The sequence below is a fragment of the Montipora capricornis genome, chromosome 2, assembly GCF_036669925.1.
Source record: "Montipora capricornis isolate CH-2021 chromosome 2, ASM3666992v2, whole genome shotgun sequence".
Classification (NCBI taxonomy): Eukaryota; Metazoa; Cnidaria; class Anthozoa; order Scleractinia; family Acroporidae; genus Montipora; species Montipora capricornis.
The window spans coordinates 43,910,303-43,932,086 of NC_090884.1; the positions used below are offsets into that span (position 1 = coordinate 43,910,303).

Below are 21,784 nucleotides of genomic sequence, written 5' to 3' on the forward strand. Positions count from 1 at the left end.
TTCGTCTCATTGATGGTGTTATAGTATTATTGTAATATCGAACGTATGTACTATCCACCTTTGCGTTATTCATCAGACCCCAGTTGTTCAAAAGGTGGATAATGCTATCCACCGGTTATCCACCGGATAAATCACTATCCATTGGATCGCGCAATTGGTTTCGCTATGACTTATCCACTGGGTAGGGATTTATCCAGCTGATAGCGCTGTCCATCCTTTGAACAACTCGGGCCAGATGGTTGTAACCCCTTTCTGCGACCCTTTTTTTTTTGCCAGAGTTTCCTGTTACCTGTTCTTTGTGGCAATACGACTGACGCCTTGCTGCCCTGACAAGACTTAACCATTTGTGAAGTATGCCCTTCCATGCAGTAGGATGCCTTACGAATCTTTCCATCTCCGTGTTACCTTCCATATGGAGGATTTCGATTTAACTTCGAAGGGAACAACGACAGGGTTGCGCAATGATAAACCGATATGCCTTAATGTGACTGCGCGATGCAGTTATGAGTCATGTGGTTATCTGAAATTTTACTATATGACTGCGTGATGCAGTTCTTGTCAATAACCACATTTTCACCGTTGCTCACCAGTCTCCAGTAGCATAGTGGTTAGAGCATCCGACTAGATCACGGAGATCTGGGGCTCGGATTTTTCCGAGTTTGCATTTGATGCATAATATCGTCGTCTTTTTCGTCCGGTGGTTTCCCATTCCATGTCCGGTACTTTCAGGGCGGACATCTCGATAAAATTCGTGCATCCCGTTCTAGCGCGAAGTCGTGCTGCCCTTGATATCAATGATTTAATTTTCATTTGAAAGTATAAAAGTAAAAAAATTACTTCGAGATCAGTACGAATATGTATGATATCTGAGAGATACCATTAGCACTCGATGATAAAATTCGTATCCCCGCGCGTTGTAATGTAATTACAGATTCGTAGAGCGTGGTCTACAGGCACCCCCAAACTCGGGAATCAAGATTTATGGTCTTCCAGAAAAATGCGCGATGCTCGGCTAATCTTAGCTCAGAGCGAGGAAAAGGAATAAACTTGCAATTTCCTTTTCTCTTTACATCTAACTGCGACGACCCGGACTGGTTTTTTACTGGGCTGTCTGTTAATAACTCTGCGTAAATTTCCATTTGTTGGAATTGCTACATACAGCACAGACAATCAAGCCTGGAGCTGAATACGCGCGAAAAGCAAAACCGCTTCATCTTGAGAGGTAAAAAAAGCGGCAAATGCTACAACTACTGCAAACATTTACGCGATCCTTTAATGGAAAACGCGCAGTAAACTTCGCAAACTCGTTCACAGAGCAGGTCAAAACGCGTCCACGATTTGAGCTGATACACGTAAATTGACCACAGTGGAGAGACTGTAAAGCTAACCCATTCGCGGGATGTTTACAGTTTCCCCACGATGCCTCACCGGTGGCATGGATCAGTTGGTTGAGCATTGGGCTGTCATGCGGGAGGTTGCGGGTTCGAACCCCACTCAGGACCTTATAGTAACCGAGGAGAAAGTACGGCCTTTTGTAATTTCATCTGCATGTGGTTAGACTTTCAAGTCTTCTCGGATAAGAACTATAAGTCGTAGGCCCCGTCTCACAAATATCCTTCATTGTGGGACGTTAAAGAACCCACACACTCTTCGAGAAGAGTAGGGGATGGAGTTCCCGGTTCTCTACAGCAGAACTGGCCGGCTTCGCGTGACGTCTCTCAAAAGGCTTGTGGTGTATGAGGCCACCTAAACATAACCAGCCTTAAGCCAAAAAGGAACTTTACAGGTCAATTTACTCTACTGAACTAACTGGATAGTAATAACTTCTCGTGTTTTTGACATCCCCCGACGCAGCGCTCTTTCCTTCGAAACTATCCCAAGCTAGGCTGGATGGACCAGCCATTTTGTGCGCCCGCGTTCCTCCGCGCTCACCACGGCTGGATCACTGGTCTAAGCAATAGACCACTTTCGATATATTAAAATTCAGTCCTAAACAAAAGGTATCATCTCGAGCCTTTGGGGAATAAATATATGGATTTGAATGAGTTTATTCCCCAGAGCCTCGAGATGACGCCTCTTGTTTAGGACTAAATTTTAATATATCGAAAGTGGGCTATTCTATTTTCCACCAATCAGAAAAACACCATCCTGCCAAGTACAAAATACAATATACAATTGCGACGGGTGCTACGTGACGGACAAAAGACGTGGACCAGTGATCCAGTCGTGCGTTGGGAGGAGGATGTTAACCGCACTCCCAAAACGGCTGGAAATCGAGCCTAATCCCAAGCGCACACGAAAAAAGGCAGGAAATAGCTTGAAAAATCCGCATTCCACTGGGAAGAACTTTTCAAAAGTTCCATTGTTTTTATCAAAAAAGTAAAGCCCCTCCCCCACCCCCAACAATCCAAACGAGCGGTTTAAGACTATGCAGAGTGACAGTAAACAAATGACATGATTCCAATAACTTATTTTATTTATATCTACTCTATAAGAATGTTTGTTTGTTTGTTTATAGACTTTAAGGACTAAAACAACTGTACAGAACACAACTAAGGAGGAGACAACATAATTTAGTTTTCATGTGGAACAACTCCCAAGAAATTTAAACAAACTACACAAAATTTATCAAACAATTTGTACATGATATAATAACTTCAATATCCTGGGACTTTTTTTCCAGGTAATCAACTTTTTATATTAGCATTATCATTATTAATGTTGCATTATGAAAATTATACTTTTATACATTAGACAGAGGACAAGAACTTGACCCAGAAAAGATTTTGGTCAAATTTGTTCAACTTGACTGAACGGTATTTCTGAATAATTATTACAGAAAGACTTGAGTTTTCTCCACAAGGCTCTTGGTGATAGAAATCACAAATAATAGCATCATTCGTGCAATGAAAAGGAATATTTCGGGAACTCACTTGAAATTATTGACAATCAGCATTTGTATCTTTCTCCCTCCAATTGGAATTTGATTGTAAAAGAACAAATAAGCATTGCTTCAATCCCCAAAATATTAGAAAATTCGTTTAACTAAGCAGCTTTTAGTCAAGTCTAAGTGACAGCTTTGAAAATGTAAACATTAGCCGTGAGTGAAAATGTAAAAATGAGCTTTTTACGTACGAAAGTCAAAAGGAGAAACCAGTTAATTAACTCTATTCCTCCCTTCTCAGCCCCCAGTCGCTTGATAACCTCGCTTTGCATATTTACATCAGACTGAATGGGCCATATTCTCGAGGAAGGACTGGAACAAGAATGGAATCGAGGAAGACCCGAGGGGGGATCTTTTAAGTGAAAACTGATCCCCATTCCAAAAATTCATCGCCTTCTCATTGCAGTCCAACCAGAACACGAACAAGCATAAAGGGTGCTTCAATTAGCCCCTGACGTCAACAAGCAAAAGAGGGTTTCACCAAAACCAATCCATAAATAGCCCATTTTGGAGTTGCTACATGCCTCAGTTTCAAAGCGAGTCCTGGTGCACAACCATTCAAATGGAATAAGTTGCGTATTCTTATGCAAATCAAACTAATTTCCCTTACAATAGTTGAGCACCAAGACTCACTTCGAAACCGAGACAAACAGCAACTCGGAAATGGCCCATTAAGATCAACTAGCACTAAAGGGAACAAAGTACCACCACAACAAGAGGAGTTAAAGCGAGGAGCTATAATCTCCTTTTCCCATAAGACGACAGCGTTAATTACACTTGCCATTTTAAGCCACAAATGAACTAATGCACCATGGAAGGAACAAACACCGATTTCCGACTATTATTCTAACTAAGATCTACCAAAATTGAGTCCGAAAGAAAACTGAGCAGCCAGAGCCTGCTTTCGTGGTTCTCAGCTAAAACTGTGACGAGCTACTGACCGGATACGACCTTGGATTTAATTGTGGCCAACATGATAATCGATCCAGCCTTTTGATTGGTTCTTTGGATCTCAGTCTCGGCAATCAATTACCCTTACACGGACGTTTGACCTTACGTGAATCGACAGTGAGTGCGAAAAAAATGTCGCTTGGCTGAAATTCCTTTTCCAGTTCGACGACAGGAAATAAACGAAAACGCTTGAATAATGCGATTGGTCAACCGCACCTCGTTGGCCAGTTGCCACCTGGTATCCACCTCACGGAGCAACTGTTCACTATCCTACAATAGATTGTACTGAACAAACCGTGGTAAAATGCTGCTTGAAATTACAGTTTCTTTGGGAAGGTTCAGAACGTTCTATAAACACCCGCGGGGTTCTCCATGCTAATACGTACATGAAGGAAGAAGTGTTACGTAGAAGTCCAAATAGGCTTCCACAAAAAACGATGTTTCTCTTTAACCAATCGATAGTCACAAGAATGTTTCGATGTTTAAATCATCAGCGCAATGCTGTTTCCTTCCTAAAGTCATTCACAAGATCATTCACACACGATTCTGGAGCCACCAGATAGAAGTCAAATCTTAATTCTGTAAGAAATGGGTGTTTGTTCCCTGCCTGAAGTGTTACTGTATCAACAAATAATAGAAGCCTTTGATTATTTACTTAGAGAAAATGGGACTGATGGTACAGCTACGAGTGCCGAAATCATTCAACTGTCCTCGAAAATAGTTTTACAGCTCTTTACAACCTGCAACGCAATCCTGACTAAAAGGTTGTTCATACGATGAGTGCGCTCACTTAAGATGTTATTTACTCAGTCGTTACTCCCCACACCTCACAAAAAAAAAAAAAAAAAACAGACTCAAGATTCTTTTAAAAACACTCCCCTCGGATAGCGATTGCAAGTTGGGTTCATCGAACCACGATAGATCTCGAGTGGTGTTATACCTTAAAAAGGAGTCAACAGGAAGGCTAAGGTCATCAAATAACTGTCGACAACAGAAGTCCTCAGTGCACTCACGCGAGCCATTGTACTTCACAGATTGCCAGAATTGTTAATAATTCTCCACGCGCCAGCATTCCTTTCCGTCAGCACCCAATAATTTAAGTAGGTACGTCACCTGCGACCTCCATAACAGACACACGACGATGAAAAATTGAAACGGGATTGAATCGCCTCGTGCTCTACCAAAAATATGCAACTTCGCAACAATGGTGTGGTTATGGTCAACAGCAATAAATATAATACTTTATAATTCTCTAGGGATTTCTTGTCAAGAAAAACGCTATGTACAATTTGTCTTTCTTTTTTTTCTTATATGTGGAAGGTTATCTATGCCTCTATATTGTAATTAAATAGTTATGCAAGATGCCAATTCAATCAAAACTGGTCAAAAGAGAAAACCTAAGCGTTTCTCACACACAACTGGTTCAAGCATGAATCGCAATAAAAATTACTCCGCAATGGTGGTCTATGCTTCCGGACCTTTCTTGTAGGCCGTTGCCTAAAATCCCACTCGTTATCGTGGGAGCTATCAAACTAAGAGCACAAAAAGCAGCTACAATTATCATGTTACGACAGAATTTTCGCTTTGTTTACAGGAAGCAACATCGAAGATCCCTTGCGAGTGTCTTTTCCTTAGCTGGGACGACTACGCTTGCAACTGTGTTGTATGGACTTCGCTATTAACGTATTCTACCTGCCAGCGGTGTGTGAGAACCCGGGTAAAATTCTGTACAATTAATACCTATTTTTCGTGAAACTGCTGAAAAATGGGCTAGGCATTACGTAGAATGAAAAGTGGAATTTAGAATGCCATTAAAAACAAATTAAAAATAGAAAGAGAGCTAGACCTGAAGTTAAGGAGATGATTTGTGTAGATTACAGTACACAGGACTAGGGCATCAAAAAGGAATTAATCTATTTAACTCTTTAAATGCAAGGGCATCACATTGACCGCAGTGCATGAGAATTCTACAACTTTGCCAGTGACGAAAACGGATGCTGCCTCGATCTTACAAAACAAGTGTAGAATATGATACACCACCAAGTGGAAAAAAGGAAATGGTAAGAGAGACAGACAGAGAAAGAGTATGACCCAGACGAAGATAAAAGTGAGCGAGACAAACTGCAGCCACAAGGAACTATGATGAGGTTAGAGACGTACTGGACGATGACGGTGGCTCAGATGAAGTCCCAGAAGTAGATGTAGGGTTTCGCGGAGGGACACTGGTACTGGGATTACTGGAAGCTGCATTTCCGGAAGTGCCACTACAGGGTGTTCGTCTTGATGAATCCTGGGGATTAATTAACAAAAGCACTACACTCAGGCTGGAATTAACCCCAGCTTAAGAACTCTGACGTTCAAAAGCATCACGCTGAAATTCGCTTTGCCAGAACGCAATACAACATATTTGATTTTATCTCGTTTAGGCCACTTCGGAAAATATCATAATACTCTCCGTTTGTCCCCCCAAATTTTGCATAAGCATTGTTACCAGTTTCTCTTGGGACTTACAATGGTCCCATGAGAAAACAAAATCAATGCTTATGCAAAATTTGAGGGGGAGGGGAGAGTATTATGGTATTTTCCGAAGTGGCGTATCACCTAACCTTATCCTATCGAGCCGATCCTAAAACAAGAAACGTTCCGCTGTAACATTCTGAGCTACCCAACCAAGCCCTAAAACTTACCCTACCCAAACCAAACACCACTCTGTGAAACGACTCAGAACGTCTGCGAAACGACTCACTGGTGAAACGACCAGTCGCCGAACTAAATAGGCCATTTCCGAGTTCATGTCTGCCTCCACTTCAAAGCGAGTCTAAGTTCGAAGATTTTGTGATGGTAACAAGTTCTACATTACATATGAATGAAAACTAATTTTCATAACAAAAACTTCGCACTTAAAACTCGCTTTGAAGAGGAAGCTGACATTAACTCGGAAATGGCCTATTAGAATAAAAGAATTTTAAAATCTAATGATAAGCCGAAGCCGGCCATATACTGTTTGCTGTTAGCCGCTCATGCAAATCTGTGTCTCGCAGGGGTTGGCGCGGTGGTGACAGCACTCGCCCATCAAGGTAGCCTGAGTTGGATTCCCGGACTCAATTGATTAACTTCATATGTGGGCTGGATTAGCTAAGTTTTACTCCGCTTCGAGAGGTTTTTATCCGTGTACTCCACCAGTTTTCCCAATCATTTGATCTCATTTGCTTTAATTTCGCGTGATTTGATGTACAGTTTTCCCAACTGGTAGATGAGATTTAGACTTAATACAGTGATGATGATGCTCCCACAAAAAACAAGCGTTTAGTACTTAAGTGTGCAAAGAAAGAATCTCGATTTCTTGGAATTTATCATACCCAGTCTTCCGCTGCCTTTTTCCAATGTTCATGGTTATCGGTGAGGTGTCTAATGGTTTCAGGTACAAAAGCGAAAGCTGCAAAGAACATAAAAGAACACATGATCAATCCGATGTACACTAATCAGCAAGCTCCACGAAACACCTTTGCAAAGCAGCGTGGTAGCATTTGAATGCGGATACTTTTGTCAACGCCCACATCTCTAAATTCCAATTCGATCTGATGAAGGACCTCCCTGAAAACCACTTTCGGGCGAGTGGGGCTTTCTGGGTAAGTATCACGGTTATTATTAACGCCGATACGTTGACTCTCTGGCGCCAGGAGTTCAAAGGTCAGATAACTTTATCCAGTGGATGAGTCACTAGCCAGAGTATAAAAATGTACTTCTCGTTAAACGATGGTCAAGATTTTCTTACACACCTTTTACCAAGATGTACTTAAGAGCCTGCATATTCACATTTACTAGTGCTAATAGAGGGGCTCCGCGCACGGAGTACCATAGTTAAAGGGAACCTCCACTCTTACTGCAGAATAAGTTTAAGCCGAAGGAAATCATGTTTACAAACAAATTTGTTCGAAATTTGTTTTTAAAACACAAAACAGATTGGTACTTGATTAACGATATAAAACGCGACAAATGCAAACAGAAAATACGTACCATCCCAGGCATCGTAAAGATCACTAACAAAGTAATCTATGAACCACACCTGAGGAAAAAGAGAAGTAATAGATATATTGATCAAACAAATAACATAAGGAGTCTATACATACATTTATACATACGTAATTGGCCACTCCCCATAGGGGCTTTTCAGGGCCAATGAAACACAGTCTACGAAACGCCAGAACAGGACAACAACTGTTAAGAATCCCACCTGGCCGGAGGTCAGAACGGGTCTTGACCCGGGATCTCCGGATCTCAAGGCCAGCGCCCTAACCACTCGGCCACACTGCCTCCTTTGAGAGGCACCGGCAAAGTTAAGGTTCATTATACAACCATGTTGACAATAAAACACAGTTTGACGCTACTCTGGTTTGAAGAAAGTTGAATGCATCTTAAAAAGTTACCATTCAGTCAATTCAAATTGCGATAACTTTCTTTGGATCACCCTTGGTGAAGACACTAGACAGGAAGGTTGAAACGTTGGGTCTTTGAATTGTAACTGTTCAAGCTACATCAAACCGGAGTGGCATCAAACTGTGTCTGAATATGAGATCAAGTTGCCACTGGCCAGCCCACTCACCTGTGACCTCGGAACGTTACAAGTCTGCTTGTCAAATACAGGCATCACTACTGGTAAGCCACGCCTCTTTTCCTCGTCAGTCTATGATAACAGTACATAATATGAGTGGGTAACAATGGTTAAAACCGATTTCTCAATGTTTGCCTTAAAAACAGATCCTTTGATTTTAATGAAAGCAAGCATTCCTAGCCTTGCTAGGAAAATCTCAAAACAGGCTACAATAACTTGAGAATACGTTAAGATGCTACTAACTTCCACACTTATGCCCTTGACAGGAGCTTCCTGGATTTTCACAGCTTTCAGTCGGATTGCGGACGTCACTTGCTCCGGTTGAGCATTCCTACTCCTCGTGACTGAGCGAAATTTTGAAATCTTAACCGATCAGAACTCATAGTCGAAGCAATTCACAGTGTGACCAAAGTGCTTTTTGCACTGGCCTCATTTGACTGTCTTCGTCTTTTGTGATTGACCAGAGGAATAACTTTGCTCAATTTTTTTCTTTCACGACACGCCATTTGTTATTTGAACAAAGCGGGCTCCAGATCACCCTTAGAACGAAAAAAAACTCACCACGCGCAAAACGTAACACAACCCTTCTCCCCTCAACTCTACCGCAAGAAGCAAAGACTCTTGAACGAAGACACCATACCTGTGAGAAGTATTCAGCAGCTATCCTATTGGCCCACTCAATACAAAGATAGCGAGGACGTGCCGGATTAGCGATATCAGCACACTTGATTAGCATTCTCTTAATCAACGTTCTGTTTTCTGGCGTATTGAGAGCCACAGCAGAAGATGCAGTGGAATCCGGGGTGCCTCGTCCACTATGCTGCGAAAATATAAGGAAAACGTTAGCTAATGAGTGAAGCAATACACGAGCACAACGGACGAGCATACATTATGGGACGAACGCTTGTATTCTCAATTTTTTCTGTTAAGGGCTCTACCAGCGGTGATCTAACCCGAAGGTCGTGGGTTCAATTCCCACCCAGGTCAGAGTTTTTTCTCTGTCCTTGTGTTGGCCCATTTCCATTAGTAGGGCTAACGCTCACATGGTTCATATGGGGGAGAAAACTAGCACTTCACATTACACTCTAATCAGTTAAGTCTGTTGAAATATTAGCGCTACACGGCCAACGTTTGCAAAAACGTAAACCCTTCCTTGCATGAAGCCACTCAGTTGGGAGCAGGTCAATTTGTTGGACTCACGTGTCCACGTGAAAGAGTGCCTGGCTTCAAATCCCGTTGACGCCGCCTTAGTTTTTCAGGGCCCGGTTGTTCAAAAGCCGATCAAAGCTAACGCCATATTTAACAATTAGACCCGTAGCCCGCAAGGGCTATTGACCCGTGGCCCTTGAGGGCGAAGGGTCTAATTGTTTTAGTATCACCCATCTAGTAAAAGGCAAATAATAAAGTTAGCAAATGCAAGTTAAGAAATATTTAATTGGGAATTAAACGAAAGAAAGCGTCACGCTTTTCGCTACTCGAGGACTAGTACTAATAGTCCTCTAGTAGCGTAGCCAATCAAAATGCAGGATTTGCATTAGTGCACTAGTTGGGTGATACTAATAAAAATTAACCACGGCGTTTATATTTCTCTACTCCCAAAAATGCTGTTCAACGCTGATATTCGGCCAAACTTTACAACAGAAGAAGTCAATCTTGTAAAACAAAAATAAGAAAACTAAACTTTCACCAAAAAATTGAAAACATGAAACAACAGTTGACGCTAATCCTGGATTGAGTTAATCGGCTTTCAAACAACCGGGCCCAGGTGTCTTTAAAGTGACAATTGCTTTAATTGTCCAGATTAGTGCAACGATCATTTCTATCTTTCGCCTATAACCCGAACTACAAATATACATTTCTTTGAAGCATATTCATGTGATGCGCCGTAAGAGGTAGGTTTCGCACGTAAAATCGGGGCTATCGATCTCAACCTCCAAGGACAAAGATGTACAATTATTGAATGACAAAATACTAGCATATCCCTTGATTGTGCCATCAACGCGGCGGCGATGACATAACGAACAATCCACCACTAGTGATTTACTATTTACAAACGTTAAAATCAATTTGTTCTTAATGTTCAAAATATGCTAACCACAACCAATAAACCTCTGGTTGGTCATTTACAACAAAGAAGGACGCCAAGGTGCGGCAACGCGATTGTAAACTCTCTCTTTTTCTCAAATAACAACAAGAAACGTCATTCTTACCACAGAGTGCACCTCATCCATGCTTGAAGTGCGACGTTTATTGATGGAATTGACAAACTTCGAAAGATGTTCAAAATGCCTCGTCATCTCAGTTGCCATCACCATATCAATGATCGCCTGACGAATAGTGCGAAATTCATCCCTGAAGAACGAAAACAAGAAACATGCAGTTTAGTTCGACGCACGTATGAACTTTGGTCAGCACCTTTATGGACGGTACGTAGCCAACAAGCTCTCGTTAAAGTGCAACTAAACTCAAATAATTCTCGTCCCAAATACAAATTTCCTCATCCAAACCAAACACATGTCACCATTGTTACCCGGAATTTCGCTTTTCCTATGCCGCGCAAGCCACGTCAACTTGGCAGAACTAGCAGTAATTTGCACCCACGACCGTGACGTGAGAAGCATGGGTCTATTCTTGATGTTACGTCACAAACTGCTTAGAATTCTTGTTTTCAAAGAAATTTTGCAAAGCAGTTTGTGACGTAAAATAGAGAATAGACCCATGCCTCTCACATCACGGTCGTGGGTCCAAATTGCTGTTAGTTCGATAACTTTGCGCGTCTTGCACGGCAGATATAAAGCAAATTTTTCAGGTAAGAATGGTAAAACACGTTTGCTGTTGGTGGGGAGATTAATAGTGTAGACGAAAAATATTTGAGTTCAGGTGAACTTTAAGGTGTTTTATAGCAATAGGGAGATTTAGCATGGTGTTGAAGTTTGACGGAGACGAAGGGTGTTGATTATCACAAAAGCATGAAAACTCTCTAGTTCGTCTCTTTCCATACGTAAGTTGATACCTTTTGCTAACAGGCAAGAAATTTGATTATATCAAACAAGTTTCTAATCTTCCATTCTTGAAAAAATCAAATTTTCCGCAAATGTGGTTTTAATTCTCTCTAATAACTCGCACTTTTGGTGTTCTTTTTGTTATATTTAAGTTGCAGCAGGGTGGGGACGTCATACAACTTCCAATTGTAGAGTGCTCTGTGGGGACTGGCCCCAACACCAGGGTTCTGAAGTCTTCAAAAACTCATTAATAATTCATGAGCCTAACAGCCTATCAAAACACCGATAAAACGTCACGTGCATGAGCTTTATATCCTGATAAAACATTCCTCGTTAGTATTCTTCATTTAAAGAATACTCAAAAGGCATAGCTTATTTTACTTGTATGCTAATATTCTACTCTTACAATTTGAACCATTGTTCTAAGTTCAGATGGACACGCTTCTCGTGGAATGTTTTTTTGCAGCCGTTCAAAAAACTCGTTTTTTTTGGAAGTGCACTGTAGTTGTACTACACACTATGTCACTGGGTGGTACGAGTGTAAGAGTGTAAGAGCGTAAGACTGTTAGTCCGTGGTGACAATAGGCCCACAGCGCGTGCATAACTCTCTCCATTCCCTTTTATTTTCTTCAATCTTTCTGGGTTTAATATTTTACTAGTAACCACATGTCTTCTCAGGGGGGCTATAGATATTTACCAAAGACCTCTACCATGGCACTACAATGATATGCGGTATCAAAACAATATCGTGTACTATTGGAGCTACATATTGCGCAAAGACAACTTGCATCTCATTGAAAACAAAACGCAGCCCAGTTAACAGTTATGGAATAAAGCTCTGTGTTACTGCACTACCACACGTACGCAATGCGTGCCTATTTTTTAAAAATTACTTTAAAGCCTCCACGAGATGATAAACAAGTGTCATGGGAACTAATTGCAAGTTTTGTTACATGTGCAAAAGCAGCGCTTTATCCTTAGTTATTTTAAGACGCTGAGCGTTGCTCGAGCTCGGGTCGAGCCCCACCACCTTCTCCACGTCATCACCTACAAACCCAACCGCCTGTCCATGTTACTTTCTTTAACAAAATTCATCTCATTAAATATCAAAAGCAGTCATTTTTTTTATTAAAGCTTACATGTCCAGTCCTTTGAATATGTTGGACCTCTCGTCACGGGCAGTGAGTTTGAACGCCAATGCAGCGTGGTGACTCTCCAGAACTGCGATGTCATTGTACAGAATCGCAAGTTCATTGCCAGCATTACAAAGAAAGGAGTTTGTGTAGCCCGGATGGTCCACGTCATGAACAACTGCTGCTATTAAAGAGGCTATTTCATCAAGAGGTTCAAGAACAGCCTACAAGACACAACAATGAAAATACAGTTAAATTTCAACTGGTGTAGTTCAGGTTTCATAAATGCACTCTTCTTAAAAGTTTAATAAGAAGAAGCAAACCCTACAACGAAATGATTTGTGAATGGCTTGCACACGTTTTCGAGCGCTTGCCGTCAGATGAAGGTGTATATGATTGCCGGAATCTGGGTTGACTGTCCTAGGAAATTCCCAACGTACCGGCGCTAAGCATTCGGTAGTCGAATCTTTTATCCGACCTAGTTAAGATCCATCAATGCTCACATAAAACCAGTGATGGAAACAAAAACATCACGGATAGAATACAAAAAATCATTTTCCTCAAAACCTGAGCACAAGCGTCGATTGATTCTTACAATGCCACAAGCCCAGTACATGTATTCCTGGAATGACTTCACCTACAAGTTATGATTAGCAGAGACCTTACAGGATGCAAGGCACTTTCCATAGGAGCAACAGTGCAACAGAGACAAGATAACTAATGGGCCAGGGATCAAAAGAGAGAACATGTTTGGGATTAAAGATCAAAAAGAAGGGAACACCTGTAAACTTTGTGACTATCACCTTAACACATTTTTCCACTATTCTCCGATATCGTCCAAAATACATCGTGTTGGTTTTAAAACCTTTTGGTTAAAATTTCCCTTATTATTGGATTTGAAAGACGGGAAAAGTGGTCACACTTTGATCCATAACCGAGCAATGAAGGGCAATGGGTTCGATCCCGGGTTGACGTCACAAGCTAATTTACATCGCTGTTTTTAAAGAACTTTCTCAATGCAAAGCAGTCTGTGACGTCAACCCCGTATCAAACCCGGTTAGTGACCAAAGTATGGCCACTTTGCCCGTCTTTCAAAGCCAACGAAAACGTGAATTTTCCATCAAAAGGTTCTAAAAACAACACGACGTATTTGGGACCATTCAGGAGAATAATTAAAGTGGAAACGTGTGCTGAGGTGATATGCACTTAAACACGGAAATGAGCAAGCCCCTGAAAGGCCCTCGCGAGTGAGTTGAAATTTACGGAAAATAGACAGATACATGTACGGCTTCAGAATCTACCTTGACCCTTTCTTTTGCCAGAAACACAGCTGTTGCGTGAAGAACGTCCGCTGCATGCGTTGAGTTGTGATAAGCATTCTTTGAGTGATAATTTAATTCTATTAACTGCAAAAGAAAAGATTTTACAAGACCAAAGTGAGGAGATAATTAAATAACTGAAGAGACTCGACAGTTTTGATGGTCTTTGCTACGACACATTTGAAACAATTTAACTATCGACAATCAACAGGAAGATTTTTAAAACGACCCCCACACCAACATGTACCAATAATACAATTCTCGATTTTTTCATGACGTCACCGGGCCTTTTCTGCTCCCCTCCAAAATAACCCATAGAGAAGATAGCTCCATTCTTCTGCAAACACTTCCATTCGTTTCGTTGAAATCTGGAATACTAAACTTCTGGCCAATACAGCCATTGGTGACTACACCTCATTGATGCGACCTGAAGAGTAACCTCAGTGGCTTTTGGCATGTTTCAAGACGCCAAGAAAGCCATTTTGTGTCCAGACAAAAACGGTCTTCGCATTTATTGAGACTGAAAATTGATAGTATATTTTCCCCACCAGGGACTACAATTATGCAAGGTCATCTGCACCCAAAAATGTAAAGAATGGTAACGGCATCCAACTTCTGGAAAGTGTTCTCTTTTTTAGTTTTGGAACAATATTCAACTAAAATCCCATAATAAAACTCTTCCCAGCAATTTCACTCCATAGAACCCTCCCTCTTATCTATTTTTTTTTTTCAGTCCTTAGCAGTATTCTAAGAACGGATTTACAATCCCACATTATCCCACAAGGTTGTACGGTCAATTTTTTTTCTCTTAAATGGCCGAATGGCAAGATCTGAATTTAGCTGTCTTGGGTACAAGGTTCCACGTAACGCGAAATTCAAAATAAATTTATGGTAAATGCGGGCCATCCAGTTTCGGATATTTCGACGATTGACCCTAAAGCCAATTTTCCGTAAGTGTCACGAAGTGTCCCGTTGCTCTTCTCCCCAACTTCAACTTCACTCGTGTCTCGGAACACAGTCAATCAACCTCACAAAGTGTCTCCCAGATGCTGCTCCTCAAGTTAAGATAAAACGCTGCATTTGCCCTAAGCTTAAAAATAACCGTCGCTAACCTTTACCCTTACTTCGTTGTTGGGAATAGGTGGCAAATGCCTTAGACTTAAAGGGACACTTTGCGTTGGATATCAAAATTGGGTGTGCATCTAAGAGGCCATTTCCGAGTTCATGTCGGTCTCCTCTTCAAAACGAGTCTAAAGTGCGAAGCTTTTGTGATGGTAATACTAATTAGGTCTACATTAGAGCGGTTATCAATTGAGTGTCGAAAGTAATTAGCAAATTGCTTTAGTTTTGCATTATTTCACTCAGTGATTGGTTCACAGTTCTCGCGTCACTTTTTCAACCAATCAGAACTGAAACCAAAACCAAATCGTGGCTCGCGCGTGCACATTTTCCCGCGCTTTGTGTCGACTTCGTGTAATTACTTCGAGTTTTGATTGGTTTACTGGATTGTCTCCGTCCTTTTTGATTGGCCAAAGTAATTACTTTGGTTAAATTGGTTTTAAGACACTCGATTGAAACTCGCTCTAAATATGAATAAAAATTTATTTTCATAAGAAAAACTTCGTACTTAGACTCGCTTTGAAGAGAAGGCAGTCATGAACTCGTAAATGGCCTATTAGGGTCAATCCTGGTCCAGTTTTACAAAGAACCTCCAGCCAAGTCTCTAATAAACGCACACGAGACTTACTTGTAGCCAGTTTTTGAGAACGTCTTCAGAAATGTTGAGTATCTCACAAGCCCTGAACCTGTTGAGTATTTTCGTTCCCAAAAAGTACAAGGGCCTAAAGGAGAAAAAGAAAGAAACACGTAAACAAAGGTGGACTACTCCTTTTACACCACTAGCAATTATGCATACCAAGATCTGTGACCATTTTTCTTGTTTTGTATAATCAACATTGCATTCAAAACGACATATTATTACTATTCCCACATTGATAACAAGATGTGTTGAGTTGTGGTACTTCCATGAGAGACCTGAACAGCATTAGGCCTCATCAAAAAAAAAACCTTGGACTATAATACCTACATGTACTCTTAGTACTGAAACTAATTTATTACTTCTACAGTGCTTCACATTCTGCTTAACAATTGAAACCAACTATAAACGATTTTGAGTCGTAAAACATTGCAATGTCAGATCACCAAAAATTACTGAAAAGTATGGAACATGAAACAAACGAGTCGACGGTTTCGATTTAAAATGATTTCAGAATTCTAACTTCACAAGGGATGGAATTCTAAAGTTTAGAAGCGGCAAAACTCGTGATAGATGATATGCGACTTAGTCTAGCACACTTTTACAAAATCCAGGAATGTACTAAGGGCAACATTTTCTCCTCCTCTATTTTCAGTGTGTTAGTCTATCCAAAGATTTGAGACCCAGATCAGCAGCCCAGAAATCACATGCTCTGAGAAACTGACCAGTGTACTCAACATTTCATACCAAAGAAATGATGTCTAAAGCTAAACTCTCATCCCCAACCAGACGTTCTCCCTGAAAATTAACCGTTTGACTCCTTGGAGGACCAGTGGCGGATCCAGACCTGGAGGTAAGGTGGGGCCCCGCTCTCAAACATTTTGTTTTTTCCCTTTCACAGTTTTGGTGTTTTATGGTATTTTGGTGGCTTTGGTCCAAAAATAAGGGGGGCCCCTCCCCTGGATCCGCCACTGAGGACCACTTATACTTACCCGGGGCTAAGTTATTTTTAACGTATATATAATATCTTTTCAAAGCGGGATACATGTAGCTGTTACTTCTTACGTGGCGAAAAAGTCGCTTTAGTACCAAGTTATAATTGTAGATTCAGGAAGGACATGCCAGACGATTGTACTCGTCAATGGAGTCCGCTTCAATTGCAAAAGGGTCAACAACATCCACGCCTACTCAAAAATGATGTATGCTGTCGGTATTCTTGCGTTTAAGTCTGTTAAGGGATTAGCCCCTAGTTATCTTAGCGGCCGCTTTGGAGCACAATCTTTTGTCCACGATCGCAATACAAGAAATACGAATAGCTTAATTAATTAAATGTACCAGCTTATAGGTCAACGCACATTTCTATACCGCGCTATCAGTGCTTGGAACTCCTTACCACACGCTCTTACTGATAGTAGCTGTCTTCGTACTTTTAAGAAAGATCTGAAGATATTTTAATTTAAGGCACATTTTAGTTGGATTAGTTATCTTATACGGAATTAGAATTACTGTTTTATGACATTTTAATTATATACTGTAAATTAGATCTGAAAAAACCCACTGGGAGCATCTACATGAAATAAAGTTTTGTCTTCAATAGAGCACCACTTAAAAATTTTACTTGATCCAACACAAATGAATATCCTTGTGAATGAGCAACCCTACAGGGAAAACAGGGTTAAGTGCACTAATATAACCCACCTGTGATTGGAGGCTTTTTCCAACTTGAGAATATCAAAGTCCCAGTCTGCCTCGTCAACCATAGCAGCGATAACTTCTGGGGGTGCCTCCTGAAGATGGGAAAGAGGAGTTCGTACACTAACTTGTGAAGGATCCTTATGACCTGAAAACACAATGGAAATTTCACAGTGTTGAAGGTGTAACGACCCGAACAATTCAAAATTATTCAGTGGAAACCAAAGCGGCATGGCCACTGATTCAAGAAGGGAAAAAATTCTAATGAGGTTACAAGTACAATTGATACAAAGTATCCCACACATAGATTTAAAAAAAAAAAGTTAATTCACAGCAAAATGGCTCCAGTGAAGATTAACTGAAACTTGCTTGAACCCGGAAATGGAATCTTTTGCCAGAGGTTCAGAGTAAAAATGAGTGCAAATAGGACTGCAGTAGTTGATCGCTTAATGTACCCCCTGAACAAAGAAAGGTAACATTTACAAGGCACAACAAGGTGCCTCCGTACTTGGAAATTAAAAAGTGCACCCAGAAGAAGCCGTTATCTCTCTTATTAACCTGCATGAGCCACCCAATAGTTATGCCACCAAGAAAGGTTTTAAGGCAAGAAATCTGACAAGGTTAGAGTTTACAATAACATAGGGCCCTGAAACTGGAAGAGGATCAAAATGTGATAATTGACTTTTGATTTAGGTATTTCTTTAGGGGTTACAAAAACAATATACAGTATTGGACATTGTGGTTCCACACACTCAGGACGAAGCCCGACTGATTTAAAATTGGATACATGCCGAGATGACCAGGCACCAGTGTTGTATTCCCTCTGGGGCCCAAGCTGTTCACTGTATTATTGCATTAAAAGTTAAAATGGTAATAATAATATTGTGAAAGGAAGTAAAACAGCGCAAGCATTAGTCTCGGACCTCTGCCAAACGTGTAGAATAAATTCGTACTTGGTTTAGGTACATCACAGGATGGTCTCCTTCGTCCCTAAAATGCAACAGACAGTATTTAGCAGTAAACTTCAACTTAATGATATGATATTTGGACCAAAATCCACTTGCATTAAAGATGTTGATTAGATACAACACGACCTTACTTACATTGCTAATGAGACCCCCAACAAGTTCATTTGTCATAACTTCATCCTCCGTCGTTGTGAACGGGGAATAAAGCTCAGCTGTTCGCAGTATTTCCTTAAAGAATAGAGCATATTATTAAATGAATGAAGTGTCTGTAAAAATAAATGGTAGCTTGAATTTGTTACTGTCACATGGATAATATTTGCAAAAAAGCTTTATCACCCATTGCAACAATAACAGCAACAAAGATACAACTTACCAAAACTCTATCCAGAGCTTGAACTACAGACATTGGGCTGTTTTCTTGTGCAGCTGACAACATGTTTATGACCTAGAAATACACTAAATCATGAAACTTCTAATTTATTTGACTTGTTTTGTTTTGAATATAAAATTAAAAAAAACAACAACAATGGTATTACTTTTGTTATGGGTGCTTCTATTTTGGTGGTTGTGGTTGTTGAGTGCCTTCTTATGAGGCCGCCTCCTAAAAGAAACAAAACAAGTAATGCAATAACAATTTAACTGGGTGAACTAAACACTAGGTTGTATAATTTGGAAGCCAGTGAGCCATGTTAATCAACATGTGAGCCATGCAGTTATTGAAAGCTAACCATGTAAAAATGGGTGCTTAGACTTAAATACTGTTTATCAGTGCTATTTTAAATTGGTGCTTAGACTTACGCCAGGCTCACATGCCTTGCATAGCTCGCTGGCTCGCAGTAAGTCAAGACCCAATATATTTAGAGACCACTCTTAATTAATTAACCCCTTCACTCCTGTAAGGGCCACTGAGACTTAAAGATTTTACTCTGTCTAACGCCAGACAATTTTACTGGCCAATGGGGAACCCCGCAGGAGTGAAAGAGTTAATCTGAGCCCAGTTGTTCGATGCCTCCTTTTAAATACTGACCCTGGTTTTTAAAAAAGGACAAAATGTGAAGGCTCTGTTTGTTAAGTTGAAGTTATCAAACTAGTTCATTGGATCTGCACTTTAAAAAGGAAACCATTTGGCTACTTAAGCATAAATCTAAAAAATTATCAGTATCAATGGCTTAATTATTCATCTTGTTAATAGGGAGACTGTATCAAATAACAGATCAAAATTAGTCAAATTATGGTTTTTAATGAGGGGAAAACCAGAGCGCCCAAATCAAAACCTCTTGGATCAGAATACTCCACCCAGTGTGGCAATGAGTCCGAGAATCAAAACCTACATATTTAGGCCACTCTATTATGTTATCATAATTAGGTAACCCAGGTTCACGCTTTTGAAATACAGCAAAAACTACAATAATTGTTTGAGCCAGTTATGCAGTGGATAGCACTAACCACCCTATGAACAACCAAGGGATGAAGTGCAACACAAACACCAAACCTGCAGACCACTGTCTGAGAAGAACTTACATACATGTAAGTGACCTGGCTTCCCTAGAATTCTCTAGAATCACAACAGGTGGAGGATGGAACCAATGTCATGGAGGCCACAGGTTTGAATCCTGCCTGGGACTGATTTTTCAGCTGCCTGCTGCCAAGTAACTGAGTCATCATGTTTCTCGGGGGTGCATTACAGCATTGCAACTTTCACCAGTTGCATTAATACATACTGTATTTACTTGATAAAATGCCATCCTCAAATAAACGCCACCCTCAATTAAACGTTGCATCAGAAACAAACAAAATTTAATAAATGTCACGGTATTTAATCAAGTAAATACCGTATACTAGCTGCAAGTTTAATGGAGACAACTATACTAGTTAACACTTAAAACACTTTTTAAAAAACAGACCATTTGTTAATGTATTTATCTGCACTTGCTCTGTGACTCCACTTGCAGTGGTTGGCTGAAATGCACAACACATCACAAACAGCATAGTTAGAGTCATACATGTACACTTTTTCAAATAAAAAGAATGAAAGGACCTACTTTACACAACAGAATTTGCCCACTTTAAGTTTACAGTTGTTACTAATCAAGGTCAATCCATGCAGGTTAATCAGATTTCTAGGATTTGAAGGCCAAAATGATTCAACAAAGAATTCAAAATACTTTGAAGGCTGTCAAAGATTTCTTTACTGGCAGAATTCCTTCAGAGACTACATGTAATTCTAATTCTATGTTAGAAATCCACTGAACTTGCAAACAACTCTTTCACCTCTCTTGAAAAAAATCATGCCTCTGAGAGGTGCCAAAGACATCACAAATCTTACATCAAAAAGCTGTTATGTAATACCAATGGCACTACGTGTCAACAAGAAGTATGGGCTTTCAAAATTAATCTTCTTTCCAGTTACATGTAAGTGTTCACGCTCTGTTAATTTGTCTTGGCTTAATTATGTTATTTTCTCCTTAATGAATGTTCATACTCTCATGAAGACCATACAATTATCGGTTGCAATTTCAAAGAAAAAAATGACTCACTGTCTCCATGTGCATATTGACCTCCATATTCAGATTCAGAGGGTTGGCTTGTGTAAGCTCCCGTTTCACTGTCACATGGTGTGCCACTTTCCTTTAAGGTGAAAGAAAATCTTATTAGCCCTTGGCTTTGACCTAGTCCATAAAATACAGGCTTAAAAAATAGTTCAACAGTGTGGCCAACTCCATGCATGCAAACCCATAATTATTTTGACAAACATTAATACTTGCTTTTCAGTTACACGATCAGTAGCAATATGGAAACAAATTGCATACAAACATTTCGGACACGAACATGGGCATTCGGCCATTCTGTAATATAGCCACTCTCCCCCCCCCCCTCTCCCATATATAATAATAATTTTATTATTGTTATCACATTGTTACAGTACATTATCACTTGCAATAACCCAACCCTGGAAATAACAAAAAAGCAATTTGTTTACTTTAACCAATTCCCTCCTAACCCATAACCTTTAAAGAGACCCTTTGATAATTATCCTATGTTAAACCCTCTTGATTCCTACAAACTTGATCAGCATAGTGGATTATGTTCAAAAATACTTGTTACCAAAAGGAATAAAGTGTGTTTAAACAGCTAAATAACTGATGTTTTCTCACCCTCCTTTTCCAATCACTGGTATTATATGGACGTTTTGCAAGATGTTCTCTCCATTTCTCTTTTTACCCATAACTTTGCCCTCCCATGGCTGTAGGCAAAAACAAAATCATCAATAGAACTCTTTCATAATGGTGGCCAAATAAAATATTCTTTTGTTTTAATGCTAATAAGCCTTTCTAGCCTCGCTACGACGAGCAAATTTCAAAAGAATTTTTGTTTTGAAATGAGGGCAGTAGGCCTAATTAACATGA

General features: G+C 40.2%; 1 protein-coding gene across 4 annotated transcripts in view; it reads right to left on the reverse strand.

Annotated features, from left to right (window-relative positions):
- Window positions 1–2,458: 2,458 nt before the first annotated feature.
- LOC138023064 (high affinity cAMP-specific and IBMX-insensitive 3',5'-cyclic phosphodiesterase 8A-like) overlaps window positions 2,459–21,784 on the reverse strand; it is a 52,172-nt gene continuing 32,846 nt past the window's right edge. For 2 of the 4 annotated variants that reach the window (XM_068870115.1, XM_068870104.1), the window contains 17 exons: window positions 21,533–21,621; window positions 20,915–21,005; window positions 20,282–20,336; window positions 18,914–18,978; window positions 18,751–18,822; window positions 18,513–18,605; window positions 18,363–18,399; window positions 17,416–17,557; window positions 15,709–15,802; window positions 13,944–14,048; window positions 12,649–12,866; window positions 10,718–10,859; window positions 9,148–9,327; window positions 8,499–8,579; window positions 7,913–7,961; window positions 7,255–7,331; window positions 2,459–6,185 (listed from right to left, as the gene is read on the reverse strand). In XM_068870115.1, the coding sequence (XP_068726216.1) occupies window positions 6,033–6,185; window positions 7,255–7,331; window positions 7,913–7,961; window positions 8,499–8,579; window positions 9,148–9,327; window positions 10,718–10,859; window positions 12,649–12,866; window positions 13,944–14,048; window positions 15,709–15,802; window positions 17,416–17,557; window positions 18,363–18,399; window positions 18,513–18,605; window positions 18,751–18,822; window positions 18,914–18,978; window positions 20,282–20,336; window positions 20,915–21,005; window positions 21,533–21,621 (1,743 nt within the window). In that variant the 3' untranslated portion in view covers window positions 2,459–6,032. Of the gene's footprint in view, window positions 6,186–7,254; window positions 7,332–7,912; window positions 7,962–8,498; window positions 8,580–9,147; window positions 9,328–10,717; window positions 10,860–12,648; window positions 12,867–13,943; window positions 14,049–15,708; window positions 15,803–17,415; window positions 17,558–18,332; window positions 18,400–18,512; window positions 18,606–18,750; window positions 18,823–18,913; window positions 18,979–20,281; window positions 20,337–20,914; window positions 21,006–21,532; window positions 21,622–21,784 lie in introns of all 4 variants that reach the window. The other 2 variants (XM_068870109.1, XM_068870097.1) reach the window with 2 other exon arrangements.